This window comes from Ctenopharyngodon idella, chromosome 16 (assembly GCF_019924925.1).
Source record: "Ctenopharyngodon idella isolate HZGC_01 chromosome 16, HZGC01, whole genome shotgun sequence".
NCBI lineage: Eukaryota > Metazoa > Chordata > Actinopteri > Cypriniformes > Xenocyprididae > Ctenopharyngodon > Ctenopharyngodon idella.
The window spans coordinates 23,772,501-23,788,641 of record NC_067235.1 but is presented as its reverse complement, the minus strand read 5'-3'; the positions used below and the strand labels follow the sequence as shown (position 1 = coordinate 23,788,641).

Sequence of the window (16,141 nt, the reverse complement as noted above, 5' to 3'; positions counted from 1 at the left end):
AACACAAGAACCATCAGGGTCATGTTATGATGAGTCAAGCGGCCCAACAACACCTGTGACAGATCCCAGACTGACTGCAATGGATGATGTTAAAGGTATGAATAAAAATTACTTGCTGAAAATTCAGCTCTTCCATCACAGGAATAAATTACATTTTTAAATGAATTAAAATAGGAAACAATTATTTTAAATTATAATATTTCACAATATTACTGTATTTTTGATTAAATAAATAAGCATAAGAGACTTCTTTCAAAAATATTTCCAAACGTTTGACTTTTTTTTTTTTTTTTTTTAAATATATATAAATTGTGTGTATGTAATTTTTATTTATACCTTTAACATTATCCAGTGCAGTTGTTCGCCACTTGATTTATCATAACGTGACCCCGTCACGCCAGCCATTGTTTGATATCCTTTTAAATATCTGGGAAATATTTTAAATATTTCAGGCAAAACGGTTTTGGAGGAGCTTCTACCCACAAATTGTTAAACACAAGTTACACAACATTGCAAAGAACCACTCAGTTGCATACGAAATTTTTTATTCAACACATTGTTACATTTTTTTATTTATGGCACACACACCATTTTTTAAATTGCATATTTTATAACTTTTAATTACAAGCTGTTGTTTTACTTAGCCTTTTACTTATTTTTAATTTAAATTTTTAATGAGTACTTTTAGAAAAATACATTGCATTGTGAACAAATACTACTGTGTTTTTGTATTACACATTTTGTCAAATAAAGCTGATTTTGGGTTAGGGTAAGCAATGTTATTAGCTTATTATAATATATTATTAAACGACATTCACGTTTTAATTATATCACTATAAGTCACATTCTTCCTTACAAAGTCCTTTAGTCCAAGCAGTGTTAATAAAAATAGTTTCACTAATCATTAATAAAACAATTTTAATACAATTAATAGACCCTGAGGTGTGCATATTATCACGTTAGCCTGCCCTCTCCATTTACACTCTCACGAGCTGTTCGTGGCAATAATCGGTAGACGGTGCTGTTTTCCGTGGTTTTTATTAAGTGGTTTTGTCGTGAGGATTTGCAGCAGATTCATCCATGATGGCGGAGGACAGCGAGTCCGCGGCCAGCCAGCAGAGCCTGGAGCTGGACGATCAGGACACCTGCGGCATCGACGGAGACAACGAGGAGGAAAATGAGCACATGCAGGGGTGAGCACGCGCTGAAGAGCTGCTGTCTGCGCGAGGATTAGCCGCGGCAAGCCGTCGCCGTTTAACTGCTACAGAGATGTAAACAAACGGTTAGCTTAGCAACCAGGTATCCAGGAGGAGAATTAGTCTATTTAAACCAGTCTGCTCACATAATAGCTCGTTAATTGTGTAATGGATATATAGCGCTATATATACGCATTTAAAATAGCATAGGTAAATGTCGACATTTACTTTATGCAGCGTTTGAAACATAGTTAGCTCTAGCTAGCTCGATATTAATGTTGAAGCATTTATTTGAGCTCAGCAGTCAGACAAGTCCTCCATCTCTTCTTTACTATATTTCTGAACATATTTGTTAGTCTGTGTGGTTTCTAAGTCGCCATTGTTGTTCATATTTACACAAAGGCAGTGGAAATCATCCGCCTCGTTTCATTAGTGTGTCTTCATCATCTCTGAACAATACAAACACGCTTGATCCTCTTTATGAGCTGAGCAGCATTGCAGTCGAGCATCTTTGTCAGCTCAAGGACCGAGGATGATGATAACGGGTCTGTTGTTGTCAGGCAGACTAACATCCTTCAGGAAGCCCCATAAAGTTTTACCTGCTTTCATGAATAGACTGACACTTGATTTTATGGTTTTAAGGCTCTGACACACACACACACACACACCCTCCAGTCTACTGTTATAAGCAGACATGACACTTTCACCTGTCATGCTTGCTTTTGAATCTCAGAAACGGTTGTATGCATTGTTAGTAAGGTATATCTGGCATTTGAAAGGTGTTATTCTGTTAAGGAGTCCTGGGGGTGATCTTGGTGCAAAGAAGAAAAAGAAGAAACAGAAGAGAAAGAAGGAGAAACCAAGCTCAGGAGGAACCAAGTCTGACTCTGCCTCTGATTCTCAGGAGATCAAGGTTTTTGCTTTGTATAATGCACTGACTCTATATTGTTGGCAAAAAGGTTGTTTTGTTAAACATATAAAGCTGATTTCACTCTATTCCTGTCCCAGAACCCTGCCATTCCCATGCAGAAACTGCAGGACATTCAGAGAGCTATGGAGCTCCTGTCCACCTGTCAGGGTCCAGCCAAAAACATAGACGAGGCCACAAAGCACAAGTACCAGTTCTGGGACACTCAACCCGTGCCCAAACTCAGTGAGTCCTACGTCACCTCTGCATGTGTTTGATTGCAACACTGCAAAACTTGGCAAGCTCGAAACAGTCCGTATCTTACGTTAATCCTTAAACAGTGTTGTATTCAACAAAAAAATCAACTAATGGCTTATTCAGAAAACGCAACCTCAGCATCACAAATGAAAGCACAAGCACAAGATGTTTAGTTACACAATCGTTCAAAGGTTTGGGGTCGGCAAGTTTTTTTTTTTTTTTTTTTGAAAGTCACTAATGCTCATCAAGGCTGCTTTTATTTACAGTAAAAACAGTAGTATTGTGAAATATTACTACAATTTAAAATAACTGTTTTTATTTGAATATATTTTAAGATGTAATTTATTCCTGTTATGGCAAAGCTGAATTTTCATCAGCTGTTACTCCAGTCTTCAGTGTCACATGATCCTTTAGAAATCATTTTAATTTTATGATTTGCTGCTCATGAAACATTTTTTTTTTATTATTATAAATGTCGAAAACAGTAGTGTATATATTCAGGATTCTTTGATGAATAGGAAGTTTATTCATTTATTTGGAATAGAAATGTTTTGTAATATTATACTGAATTAATATTTGCTTATTTAAGTAGTTGTGTAAAAAGCTTGATAAGGTACAGTCAGATGGTCAACACCAAGAGATTGATACATTAATGATCATCCTGGTGTGATATATATTTTGCGATAATAGCCAGCTGATTGTTCATTGTCCTTTACATCAGTTTCCCAAAGGAAGGGTTCACAACCCCCTGGTTTAAATAAATTAATTAATTAATCTAAAATAAAAATAATCAAAATAAAACACATAATAAAAGGTTAATTATTTTATTAGTTTACCTGCATGTCATGTGACCATTAACCAACAACACAGAATCATGAAAGTGCAAATGTGTTTTTGAATTATTGAAATATTAACTTAAAAATCTCAGGGAGTACTTCAAGAGGTTTGGCTGACAAAAAATTTGTGAATCCCTGCTTTATGTCATATTATTTTTACATAGATAAACAACACTGAAAGACTCAAAGAGCTCCCTCTGTTTTTGCAGATGAGGTGGTGACTACTCATGGACCAATTGAGCCGGACAAAGAAAATATCAGACAAGAGCCATATTCCCTCCCGCAGGGCTTTATGTGGGACACACTGGACCTTAGCAATGCTGAAGTGGTACGTACATGTGTGAAATGACTGACTGAATGCCAGTGTATAAAGTGTTTATACTGTGTTTTTTCTATTCATTGAGATATAAAATTGTATCTTTTCTACCTTGTAGCTGAAGGAATTATACACCTTGCTGAATGAAAATTATGTTGAGGATGATGACAACATGTTTAGATTTGACTATTCTCCTAACTTTCTGAAATGGTAAGTGATCGTCTGATGGTTTGCATTATATTCTGCTAATCTGAGATAATGCCTTTATTGTAGCGCATTCCATGCAGGTTTAACATATGACATTATTGAGATGTATAACAGTATCATTTGATCTCTTTCACTGTAAGGGCATTACGTCCACCGGGTTGGCTGCCCCAGTGGCACTGTGGTGTCAGGGTCTCATCCAATAAGAAGCTGGTTGGGTTCATCAGTGCCATTCCTGCAGACATCCACATCTATGACACGTGAGTTTGAGACCACATCACGTCAATGCCTGTGCCAGAAGAAGCTTTTAAACCATTTTTACCATTTGTGTTTGTAAATTCTGAGAGTTGTTCATTGATTTAACCCTCACTATAGCACTAATTCTCTTTGCATCCAAAGGTTGAAGACGATGGTGGAGATCAACTTCCTGTGTGTGCATAAAAAATTGCGCTCAAAGCGTGTTGCTCCTGTACTAATCCGAGAGATCACGCGGCGGGTCAATTTAGAAGGAATTTTCCAAGCCGTGTACACTGCTGGTGTGGTCCTGCCCAAACCTGTTTCTACATGCAGGTACCAAATCCAGCTGGATTGCTACAGCACTAAATCATCAGTTTATGTTAATTACTCTCATTTGGGTTATTAGAAGCACTTCTGTGAGATTAAACCTGTTTATATCTGTATCTTTACAGATACTGGCATCGCTCTCTAAACCCCAGAAAGCTTGTGGAGGTTAAGTTTTCCCACCTCAGCAGAAACATGACACTACAACGGACAATGAAGCTCTACAGATTACCTGACGTAAACCTTTTTGTCACTTCAAAATAAAAGTCCTGGCCCTTATTTAAAAAGAACCTTCTTAATGGAAAGTGCATCTAGAAATGAAAGTTGTTGTTTTTTTTGTTCCAAACACATATGCTTTTTTTCCTTTAAATGTTGTTCTCCAATTTCGTTCTGTATTTTTCTTTAGAGCACTCGTACCCCTGGTTTGAGGTCGATGGGAGAGGGGGATGTGAAGCAGGTGACAGCATTGCTGCAGAAATACCTGAGCCGGTTCCACCTGCGCCCTGTCATGGGGGAAGAGGAGGTGAAGCACTGGTTCCTACCGCAGGAGAACATCATTGACACTTATGTAGTCGAGGTACCCACTGCAGCATTCATCTGTACATGCAGTACTCTGCTTTACTTCGTATTGTTGTACTCCCTCACATAACTCTGCTTCCTTCAAAGGGTTCTGGTGGGATGCTAACGGACTTCATCAGTTTCTACACCCTGCCATCTACAGTGATGCATCATCCGCTGCACAAAAGTCTGAAGGCTGCTTATTCCTTTTACAATGTCCATACAGAGACGCCGCTCATAGACCTGATGAATGATGCTCTTATCCTAGCCAAACTGGTATGATCACAACACAAATGAGTTTGTAAACCCAAGACAAAGGTTATTTTAATGATAAATTGTGATTGTGTTCTTAATGGATGATTACTAATGATTTGTGGTTAAATTGTGTCTTCTTATATTCTAATTCATATTCCCTTTGTTTTTTTGGGATGTTTTGGGCGACAGAAAGGTTTTGATGTTTTTAATGCACTGGATCTAATGGACAATAAGACTTTCTTGGAAAAGCTCAAGTTTGGGATTGGTGATGGTAACCTGCAGTATTACCTGTACAACTGGAAATGCCCTCCCATGGACCCAGAGAAAGTAAGATTCATATATTTATAAATTATAGTTTTTTTTTTAAATCTTGTAAATGGGTCATGACACAGATTTTTTATTATTATTATTATTATTATTATTATTTTAATGTTCCTTGTGGTTCACTTATAATAAATGTAATATAAATTTTTATGGATTTTATAAATTCATAATTTTTTAATAAAAAAAAACGTGAAAATGATTTTCAACCTTCATTCTGACCCTCTGTCTGAAATGATCCATTCTAAGGCTTGTCAGTAAATGGCCACTGTTATGATTGGCTAATGTCATTGCATAATGAACAGTATCAACGGCCACTTTCTGTTGCACACAAGTAAGGGTTTTGAAAACATTATCTATATAAAACCATCAATTACAAAGCAAATAGAATGGGGTCTATTTGCTTTTGATGCAACGCAGCGCTCACATCCAGTGTAGGCCAGTGACAGCCATTAAGTGACTGAATGCCAGTGGGTGGGGCTTATGGTGCAGTTACATATATATTTGTGTTCGACATCGGCTGCGGCTGGATGCAACCGATCAGCGAGAGTAACCGCGTACAGGCGGAGAGGAGCTAAAAAAACGGAGACGTGAAGTTGGACACTTTCTGCTTCCCGTAGTGACGCTCGCGTTGCGTTTGCATACTTTATCACAGCTGAAGTGAAATAAATGCAATATTTGACTAATACACTGATGTTTCAGAGACATTTTCATTCAACACTTTATGTACTGTTTACAGGGTCTGTTTTTACAAGAATAAAGTTCAACATAAGCATATATTATTTAAATACCAATGTAGTGGGGTCTATGTTTTTTATAAGTTTTATTTTGTTAAACATGACACAATATAACATCGCAAAAACATGAAAAGGGCTTTAACTGTTATAAAAATGCAGATTTGTGAGCATTAGTGGAACTGAGGTTTTCAGAATAAATACGAAACACACGTGATCGTTGTCATGCGGTGAATCTGGCCAATCGTGGAACAGCTGTGTCGTCATCAGAGCCCGTGCAGCCGCTCACATGCATACGTCACAGTCATGCATGAAGTCAAACAAGCCTAATGTCTTGCTCTGGAGGCAGCCATATGCAAATGTATTTCCCCATGTGACGCCAGATCCCGCTATATCAAAACAAGCTGTTTTTGGAGCTTGATTAAATACATGCTTTGTTTATAATGAGGACATTTTAAGCTATGAATCTTGCAGCATGTTTTAATGGTACAGAGACCTCTTATATGTCAAAAGATCATGGCAAATTTGATTTCTCATAACCACTTTAAATCCCAGCTTTGATGCTTCTTAATCCTTTCTGTTTAGAGATAAAATAAGCCATATAACTGCTGAGAATACATGATGATAATTAATTAGTCATCAGTAACATTATTGGAATGCGTTTTAATTCACTTCTCCATCTTCCCCAGGTTGGCCTTGTTTTACAGTAATTGGCTGCTTCGTGTTGGATGCCGACCGATTCAGAGGTCCGTCTCGAATTCTCTGACTTGGACGTAGTCTATATAAAGAGGAAAAACTGACATCCATTCAAAGTGAATGAGTTATGTTGTGCAGCTCTCTTAGGTCTTGTTTCAGTTATTGAGGGGTCTCCCCTCCTTTCTCTTTGTCTTTGACTCTCTTTCTGAGAATGTGAGAAACATTTATCAAGGTCAAACACATCCGCAAGCTGTATACACATACACGTAGTGTTCATTTCTTTTCCTTAACATGCAATCTGTATCCTCTCGCAGAACATGTTTAATCCCATGGTTTTTGTCTTTTTGTTCATTTGTTTTGTATTATGAAGGAGTGTTGATACATTTGTGTGAATTAGCAAGCTGTACATTTAATGCCAGATATTTATTTTGTGTTGTGAGGTTTACAACGGAACAGGAACGGGGTCGAAATCCAAAGTCTTTTCTATGGAGCTGCCTTTGAAGTCATATACCGTTCAGAGTTCCTGCTGTCTGTGCGAGGGGAGGGAGGGGGAGCGTAAATGGTTACACATGTGGAAGAATGTATTGTATTTCGAAGCACAACATTTGTTTATAAAACGGCCAGTTTGCTCTGAGGTGCATTTTTAAGAATATTTTTTATTTAGGTTTTGTGTGTCCAAAAGAAATATTTAGAATTTTGAATTTGAACTCATTTACATTTTGTTTCGTGAAGGCATGATCGTCACACCTTAAGTAGCTTCTTTTTCCCACCCGTTTCTGTTCTTTACCATCTAGTGTTTTTAAATTATAATTTTAGCAAAACAATTCTGATATTTAGAATTGTATTTAAGTTACATGTTCCATTTTATTGTTATTTTTTTTTATTCTGTCAGTATTCTCTGCAGTGAAACCATAACCTCGTTCAAATGGTGCATTTGCAATCAGGCCCTGGTAATTTTGCTATACTTAAGCACAAGGAGTTAAAGGTCATGTGGTCAGGAAAGCTTGCTCGCTGTTCAGTTACAATCATTGGTTGGACGTAATGAAATGTGAACAAAATTATTGTATATCAGAAGCTTATTTTGTGTTACTACAGCTTATCTTGTCATGGTTTGCTTTAATGTATTTGAATCTACAATATGCTTTTAAATAAGCGCACATCCAGACTTGCTTAAAAAGAAAGGTACTTCTCTCAAAGTCCCACATTTCAACCAGTGGTTTCGTTCAATAACATCCAGGGCACTTTTGCGAATGTTTTTTCTAAGGCTTGCCATATGAAATGAGCATGAAACTTCTTTTCCCCCCAATCTGTATGGTTTAAGAACTTATGGGTTATGGTGAGAACACCCAAAGTACTTGCCTTATTTCAGAGAGGTTGTTTTTTAAATGTCAAATTGTGTAGTTTTAAATGATCAGCTTTCTCTTTCTGAAGACAGTATTTTTATTGAACTCATTGCAGGTTGGAACTGATAGGAATACGTACCAGCACCATGTTAAACATGACAGTCCACCCAAATAACTAATTGTCAAAAATATACATCAAGGTATACCAGCATGGATATTTGACTGAATAAAAGCATCCAAATATATAAAACAAGCCACGTGGGTCTTTTTCCTCCACAACCATCACACAAACTTTTGTAAATATAACTAAGCATGTGTCCAATCAACCTAAATAGTAACCTGCATTCATAGAGCACAGGCTAAACACTTGATACGCATTTTTGCTTTTCCTTCTTTTTCGGTTTTCTTATTTTTGTGGGATTCGGGATGATTTTCTTCACTTTCAGAGGCTGGAGGACTAAAGGAGAGGAGTCGCTGGCTTCATCTGACATATCTTCTAATTTCCTCTTCTGTCCCTTTTCTGTATCTGTGTGCTTTTTTTCGTCTGTCGGTGTTGAATCACTCGGAATCAAAGCTACTTTGAGCGGCATAAGCAGGGAAGTGATCTCGCGGACCACATCCTCGAACGCTTCGGCATCCCGTTTGAATCCCAGCGCGAGGACGCACTTGAGACCCAGCAGCCCCGAGAGACAGTCGCTCAGATCGGGCACCTGACAGGCGGGCACCGACCTCGTAATACTCAGCGGGATTAAATGCCACGTCATGTGCGCTGGCCTGACCGAATTACACACAAGCACCAAACTCAGTTCATTCCTCTCCAAGCCCTTGGTGACCTCGTTGATGCCAATGGCCAGCTGTTTCCTCACGGCCGGATTGGTCCAGCACGGTTCGGTGGGCTTAGAGAGGGTTTGTGCACTCTCGGCGGTTTCAGGAGCTAGTTTTTGATCCTCCGTGGGATGTGATGCCTTTTTTCTTGACCTCCTTCTGCTTCCCCACTCGCGAAACCTATTGACACGTTGTTTCTGAAGCCCAAGATTGGAAATTTTGGTTTTCAACGTGTCCAGTATGAATCGCTTGCTGTTTTTTTCCAGTGGTAACCATCGTGGCCTGAACGGGCTCATCAGAGATGTTTTCACTGGTATGGGCTTCTTTTTTTCTTTCTTCATTGCCCCTTTCGCTGGGGTAGACATTCTTTCTGGAAACCTGAGCTTTTAAGCAAAATTCAAAATCATTAAACTAAATAAACAAAATTACAGCAACAAAACTTTTTATATTGTATTTTATATGGACCAAGACACATAATTATGAGTTATACAAACCTAATAAACAGCCTGAAATCAAGATTTCGCCCGTTAAAAAAAGGTTTCACTACCACAGCGTGTGCACATTTCTCTCTACGCAGACATGTTGTTTTTAAAGGTCTTTTTCGGTGGTCACACAATAAACAGTTCAACATTCACACTGCCATCTAGCGACTGACTATCTGTAGCCTCCTAAAGGACAGCTGTTCAGTCATAAAAAGGCCTGACGCTAATATCTAGCCGGTTCATGTACTACAAATTACCAATATAACTTCACAGCTTATAGATATATGGAACAAAATAAATACTTTAAACTACTATTTATTAATTTTTATTAGGCTATTAATAATAATATATGCGCCAGAGAAAGTGCGCCGCCATCTTTATAATATTGTCTTTGAACTTCCGTTTTGCGGTAGCCCTGTATATTTCTTTCTGTCAAAGAATAACTAGGTGGTGAAGTGGATTTACTTGTTGTAGAGTTAATGGAAGTTATCATGAGCATTGTAATGTTTAAAGCATATGTCTTAACAAATGTCAGTAGACCGGGAAGATTTTAAAACGAGCAGTTCATTCATAAAAACGTAAGGTCGCTGTGGAAATACAAACCGGAAGTAACCGATGGGCCAACTATTTAATTTTAGAAACAAATTTAAGGGAAATATTATTTAAAATTCTTTATAGAATTGATGCAAAAACTTGAGGCAATGAGATCCAGGCGATTATGTCAGAGATCAAATTTGAATAAGGAATAACAAATGTATTAATTAAAAATTATAGAGACAAACAAATTAATTAAGTAATTAATAGTTAATAATAAAATCTAGAGTATTGTATCTAACAGATGAAGATGAAGATCAGAGAAAGAAGGAACAAAATTAAGACATTTGCAGAATGAAATGAGAGGTAGAAGAGAAGAAGCAAAAGTACGCAGAAGAAATGCGAGAAGCAGAAAGAGCCAAGGAAAATGCAAAGAAAAAGCTAAACTATCAAAGACCCAGTCTGTTTTATACCATAAGTATAGGAAAACTTACATCCCACTCAAACTTATGTTTTGGTCTAATAAGAAAAGGTCAAACAGATTTATCCATTATGTCATAGTTGGTGTATAACGGCTAGGTCAGAGTGACTGGTCAAATGTACAAAAGGTGTTGTTTTGACAATCTTGAGGGAGTTTTGCAGATCTTGCATTATCACATGTCTGAAGAAATAGAAACGGACATATATTGATACAAAGGTACATCAAGTTCAAATGAGCAACTAATTCCGAAAACATCATTGCTTCTGCATTACTTGGCAGGCGTCCAATATCTAACCACAAACGTGTCAACATGACCTGTCACATTGGAACACTTGAAGAACAACTGAATATAGCAAGCATACATACTCTTAAAGATAAAAGAAGAATAACCTTAAAGGAGTACAATAAAGAGTAAATACTTGAAAATATGATGAGGATTAATATATGGAGTAGGAGTACATGAATATATGAAATCAAAAGTAATATTGATAAATCATAAGCCATAAATGATTAACATGAAATATGAATAAAACGCATGAATATGAATATTGACCATTTTAGATGCACCAGAATTTACTCCGCTACACAATAGAAAATATTGATGTAAACTGTGATTTTTATTAATATATACGTCCTGACACTGTTGTTTATTTGTTAATGCCCATGTAAGACTTCTTTAGTAAACCATGCGATTTTATTGTTTGTTTTGTTTTCTATCTAATATTGATGTGCACTTTGTTTAGTTACAGAAGAAGCTATTGCTTGTTCAACTGGAAACTGATAAAGACATAAAGTAAAGAATAAACTAGGCTACATACATACATTTTATATCTATTTTTCACAAGATTTTTTTCTGGCAAATATGGCTAAACACTAAGCCTTCACCACAAATTATTGTTCAGGAAATTAGCTAAATTTAAGCAAATGCACTACTTAAAAAGCCACTGCTGTCTCAAACCAAAAAGAAAGAAAAAAAGTCAAAGACAAAATTAAGTTTTTGGCAGAATATGTGGCATGATGAATCACATTGAAAAACAAATGAGGCTCCAGAGCTGTGTCTTCGGAAATCTTGTGAGAAATACGATAATAAATGCATTTCTACAACAGTGAAGAATGGAGGAAGAGGTATCATTGTATAAAGAGACTGCTGGTATTGGTGAGCTGGTTCACTGTGAAAAGTCATTTAATGCTTTGATGAGTACAGGAGAATATTGCAGAATGGCTTGCTTCACACAAATGAAAAGTTGTTATCTAAAGAGGAATGATCAGATGCAGATATTATTTTTCAACAAGACAATGCTCCTGCCTTAACTGCAAAGACAACCAAGAAGTGGTTTGAGAACAAGTTCATCAGGCTCATGTTTTGGCCTGATAAGAGTCCAGATTTTAACCCTATAGTGAATATTTGGTCTCACATTAAACTAGGAGACATTTTTCAACTACTCTGTTTGAAGTCATTAACACTGAGTGGGACAACGACTCTTTTTCGTGTAAAAAGCTGTCTGCAAGTTGGGGAAGGCTATTCCATGCTACAATATTTGTGCAATTCTTTCTAATTTCCTGACCACTGATTTGTGATTAAAATGGTTAAGTCCATTAAAAGACCTTTTTTATCCAAAGTATACTGAACCTGCAAACAGATACCTGCCAGTTGGTGATGTCAATGAATCATCTTTGAGCGTAATGGGTGGAGGTAGAATGTCCAACCACACCCTAACCCTACCCATAACTATTCCTCCACCCATTAGATCCACAGAGGAGGAGCTTGACGTCATTTGGCTCTGCAGCGAGCTCCACTTGCCCTCGGACGTTCCATCAGCCAATCAGCGCTCAGCCTCACCTCAGCACACTGGAGCTCCGCGCGGCGTCATCGTAAACTGTAGGCTATTCATCAGTACATCTACGCTACGGTTTAGCCGACGCGCCCAGCCGCACCATACTCGCCTAAGAAAATGACTTTGAAGGTATTTAACTGCACTGTTTTCATTTCATTTCACGTTCCTTGCGTTTGTTGCGATGTAACGCGTGAATTCCAGCCTATTGGATATTCCTTTAAGTCAGCTGCTGGGTAAATACAGGTAGGATGTTAAAGATTACGAACACTGTATTACTATAATGCTGTATTATATTTCGCTTTATACACAAAAGCTAATGTTACGTTCCTCGTGTGCCAAGGCGTATATTACGCATCCAGCATCGCGCGCGTACTGTTTTCATCTCACCTGTTGCTTCTGGATGTGCGCTAGGGAATGTATTACGTCATTCTTGATGTATTAAAAAGTTTCGCGATATATAGACTATCCACAAACAATTCTTTCTTCTTCTGTTTTTTTACCGATTTAGCCTGTAGGTTTATATGGGCACAAAGTCCATTCATGTTGGCACACACAATTGTTAGTTCTTTGTGATAAACAATAGGCTCCATACAGTCTGGGAATAATGCATGATGCATAGTGATTAAGATAGTGCTTAGTGGGGCAAAATGGGTCAGAATATGATGCTTTTCAGCTTGATTATATTATTATAGGATTGCATTCTGATTGAAGTCATGATGTCTGTGGCTATAGGCTGAATTTGAGCAATATGCAGAGGATGTAAAGAAAGTGAAGACCAGACCTAATGACCAGGAGCTGCGGGATTTGTATGGCTTCTACAAGCAAGCTATCATTGGGGACATTAATATTGGTGATTGTTGTATTATTATTATTATTATTTTTATTAAACCATACTTCTGAGCTTGACAGTTTGATCTAATAATTGCAAATGTATATTGTCTGTTTTGTGCAGATAAACCTGGAATACTGGATATGAAAGGGAAAGCCAAATGGGAGGCATGGAATTTAAGGAAAGGTAAGAAAAAAATAGATCCTGTTTTTTTTTTTGTTTTTTTTTTTTCAGTCAACATTTTCATTATTTTCAAGCAGTTAAGATGGTTTTGCAATAGACAGAATGTGATGCTTGCTCAGTAATCACATGCACTGCACTTGTTTGTATTTAATATGTAAATTGTATTGAGATTTGTACTCAGCTTAGGTTATATGAGACCCTTCAAATGTTTCTGATGACGGCTTGATTCATATAGTCTTCTTCACGCTTTTCTCCAACAGGTATGTCAAATGAGGATGCCATGAATGCGTACATTTCGTTGGCCAAGGAAGTCATTGAAAAGTATGGACTGTGATGGGGAAAAACATCTCCTTAGTTTTACATATTATTAAAGTTAATAAACTGTTAAAAAGCTGCAAGATTTAAACAATGAAGTAGTTTTTTATTTCATCTTTTTTATGTAATACAGATTAACAGATTAAAAAATAATTCACCTGGTAGTGATACCACCTGATAATCTCATTGATATCTCATTACCAATCAGATGAGACTTAAAGATGTGAGCATAATCTTTGTTTTATATATATATTAAAAAAATGAGTCATTGAATAAAGCTGTCAAATATCATGGTAATGTTGTCCTCTTTATTTTCAATATCCTAACAAAATCTTTTCATGTTGCTTCATTAGTATTAAGCTGAGTCCTCAGGCTTGAGGACCAGTAATTGTGCCCTTACACACAAAGACCTTCTCTGTCCTCTCAGTGTGCTCACTGAAGCGTAGTCATCACAACACCGCTTTGGATCGGATGCATGCAGAATGCAAGACGTGGAAGTCTTGCCAAGACCAGGCCTTTGTACGGTGTTGCCAAATCAGGGGAAAATCAGCAATCAGAAATAGATGCCAGAAAACTCTAGAGTGAATCAAATGGGAATATTTGCAATAAACCAATCATTTATCTTTTTATTTTTTTTACACAAAATATACAATCCTTTTTATATATGTTAGTGACTCGGAAATGACATTTTTGTCTTGTTTACACTCTAAAAAATCCGTAAAAAAATAGGGCAGAATGTATTGTATTAATTTGACAGAATTTTCTGTATTTATTTTTTACAGGTGTTTTACCTGTATTTTGAACTTCATTGCTTTGTGTTTTAGGGTTAACAGAAATGCCAGTAGAAATTACTGGATAATGTCCTGGTAATTTTCTGCCAGTACATTATCCGTTTTTTTTACGGAATTTGTTTTTACATTGTAAGTTATTCAAAAGTACATTAAAAAAGTAGATCATATGATAAACAATGTTTATAGCCTATTAAAGTTTATTATTTTATTATTATTTATTTGGTGGTACTTAAATTAAAAAATCTCTTGGTGGTGTCCAGAAATTGTAAAAAATAATAGACATTTTGGGGGTTTTTATATATATAAAATTTTATATATAAATAAAAATCAATCACATAATGTGTTTAATTATGAAATAATATTTTAGGTCAAATATTCATGACTCATTATATTTGAGAATGAATGAATGAATGAATGGCTTGGAAATGTGTTTCAAAAAAGTTTTTGAAATAATGATTAATTTGCATTCACTCACTTCCATTCGCAGTTTACGCAATTAAATCAAAATGTTTGTAGAAAATGTTCAAAAACGTCTGAAAACATTTTATTTGGCCTTAAATGAGCAGCACACAACTTGATATTCCTTCATTCCTTCGCCGTCACGTTGTTCCTGCAGAACCTGTATTTTGAAATATGTTCAGGCGGTTGGCCATGTTGATTGTGTCATTGTTATTGTTTTTGACTTCACATCTAGTAATTAGGGCAAAGGTAACGGGAGCGATTCCCGATCCAGTGTTGTTGAATGTACACATCGAGGTTCTTCGGTAAAGTGTCAAGAATCTCCGTTTCACTCGTGCAGTTTCACAGCCGTTCCTGTTTGTGGATTACTGCAGTCTCTTGTCTTACTGAGGTAAGTCACTTCGATATTGTTTCCGTTCGTATTATGTGTATTTATCATGACCTACATGTATTTAAGATTTTATTTATTTATATGCCTGATTTCAGTGATTTATTCATGCATTACTGCATTAAATCCAGATTGAATCCTGCATTAGTCACTGCGTCAAGTGCACGTCTCTAGGGGGACTGTTTATAATATGATATGACTGGGCATGCTGCCACTGAGCCTTTCTGACTATTGATCTGATTTGATTCGCAGTTGAATCATTCGGGTAATAATGGATAATCAGGTGTTCGAGTCCACTGCAGAGCGGACGTTTCAGTATCAGAGCAGCCTCCCTCCTCTACCCGTGCCCGATCTACAGAACACACTGAACAAATACCTGCATTCAGGTGAGAGGTCATTCAACACCTGGATTCTGCTGGCTATTATATTTATGCACATGAGGATAGGAGCGTTATCAAACTATTTCATTTCACTGGTAACCTTTGTGACCAAATATACTTTAAAGTTTGAAGTGTCTAAAAGAGTTGTTGATGTATTTTACACGAAGATGCTGACTATAAACGGAAGTGCAGACTTGCACTGATTTCATGCTAACATTTTAAATAGTAAATACAGACAAGACCAGAGCTGTTGAATTTCAATATGTCCTTTGAAAGATGATGTCTGTGTCAGTGTTGTTGTTGTTAACTAAAACTATTACAATTTGTTTTTGCTAATTGAAATAAAGCTCATATAAAGTAAAATATAAATATTAGATGAAAAATACTAAAATTACTAAAACTAAAATGAAACAACAAAATTATGATTATGAAAACAAAACAAAACTATGAAAAC

At 36.6% G+C, this 16,141-nt stretch overlaps 4 protein-coding genes across 6 annotated transcripts in view; 3 read left to right on the top strand and 1 right to left on the bottom strand.

Annotated features, from left to right (window-relative positions):
• Nucleotides 1–1,006: 1,006 nt before the first annotated feature.
• nmt2 (N-myristoyltransferase 2) lies at nucleotides 1,007–8,438 on the top strand. The gene is made up of 12 exons (XM_051866367.1): nucleotides 1,007–1,193; nucleotides 1,992–2,109; nucleotides 2,205–2,349; nucleotides 3,407–3,525; nucleotides 3,632–3,723; nucleotides 3,861–3,977; nucleotides 4,117–4,287; nucleotides 4,407–4,515; nucleotides 4,685–4,855; nucleotides 4,945–5,112; nucleotides 5,281–5,418; nucleotides 6,836–8,438. The coding sequence occupies exons 1-12, from the start codon at nucleotides 1,081–1,083 to the stop codon at nucleotides 6,854–6,856; spliced, it is 1,482 nt and encodes a 493-aa protein (XP_051722327.1). The 5' UTR covers nucleotides 1,007–1,080; the 3' UTR covers nucleotides 6,857–8,438.
• On the bottom strand, nucleotides 7,554–9,671 carry rpp38 (ribonuclease P/MRP 38 subunit). Of its 2 annotated transcripts, none has more exons than XM_051866369.1 (2): nucleotides 9,505–9,671; nucleotides 7,554–9,393 (listed from the first exon to the last, which is right to left on the bottom strand). In XM_051866369.1, the coding sequence occupies exon 2, from the start codon at nucleotides 9,373–9,375 to the stop codon at nucleotides 8,545–8,547; it is 831 nt and encodes a 276-aa protein (XP_051722329.1). In that variant the 5' UTR covers nucleotides 9,376–9,393; nucleotides 9,505–9,671; the 3' UTR covers nucleotides 7,554–8,544. The 2 variants fall into 2 exon arrangements, with proteins under 2 accessions (XP_051722329.1, XP_051722328.1); XM_051866368.1 differs by having other exon boundaries at nucleotides 7,554–9,388; nucleotides 9,505–9,630.
• A 2,587-nt stretch (nucleotides 9,672–12,258) lies between these two features.
• On the top strand, nucleotides 12,259–13,960 carry acbd7 (acyl-CoA binding domain containing 7). The gene is made up of 4 exons (XM_051866363.1): nucleotides 12,259–12,471; nucleotides 13,075–13,192; nucleotides 13,295–13,357; nucleotides 13,615–13,960. The coding sequence occupies exons 1-4, from the start codon at nucleotides 12,460–12,462 to the stop codon at nucleotides 13,686–13,688; spliced, it is 267 nt and encodes an 88-aa protein (XP_051722323.1). The 5' UTR covers nucleotides 12,259–12,459; the 3' UTR covers nucleotides 13,689–13,960.
• A 1,136-nt stretch (nucleotides 13,961–15,096) lies between these two features.
• The window catches only part of crot (carnitine O-octanoyltransferase), an 11,327-nt gene continuing 10,282 nt past the window's right edge, over nucleotides 15,097–16,141 (top strand). For both annotated transcript variants that reach the window (XR_007925607.1, XM_051866362.1), the window contains exons 1-2: nucleotides 15,097–15,310; nucleotides 15,560–15,693. Coding sequence is in view for 1 of the 2 variants with exons in the window: in XM_051866362.1 (XP_051722322.1) it covers nucleotides 15,579–15,693 (115 nt within the window). In the remaining variant the exon portion in view is untranslated. The remainder of the gene's footprint in view (nucleotides 15,311–15,559; nucleotides 15,694–16,141) is intronic.

Coding starts and splice junctions, on each gene's coding strand:
- nmt2 (XM_051866367.1), top strand. CDS start 1,081: ATGATGGCGGAGGACAGCGAGTCCGCGGCCAGCCAGCAGAGCCTGGAG. Junction 2,110..2,204: donor CTGATTCTCAGGAGATCAAG/GTTTTTGCTTTG, acceptor TTCCTGTCCCAG/AACCCTGCCATTCCCATGCA. Junction 5,419..6,835: donor CTCCCATGGACCCAGAGAAA/GTAAGATTCATA, acceptor CATCTTCCCCAG/GTTGGCCTTGTTTTACAGTA.
- rpp38 (XM_051866369.1), bottom strand. CDS start 9,375: ATGTCTACCCCAGCGAAAGGGGCAATGAAGAAAGAAAAAAAGAAGCCC.
- acbd7 (XM_051866363.1), top strand. Junction 13,193..13,294: donor CATTGGGGACATTAATATTG/GTGATTGTTGTA, acceptor TGTTTTGTGCAG/ATAAACCTGGAATACTGGAT. Junction 13,358..13,614: donor GGCATGGAATTTAAGGAAAG/GTAAGAAAAAAA, acceptor TTTCTCCAACAG/GTATGTCAAATGAGGATGCC.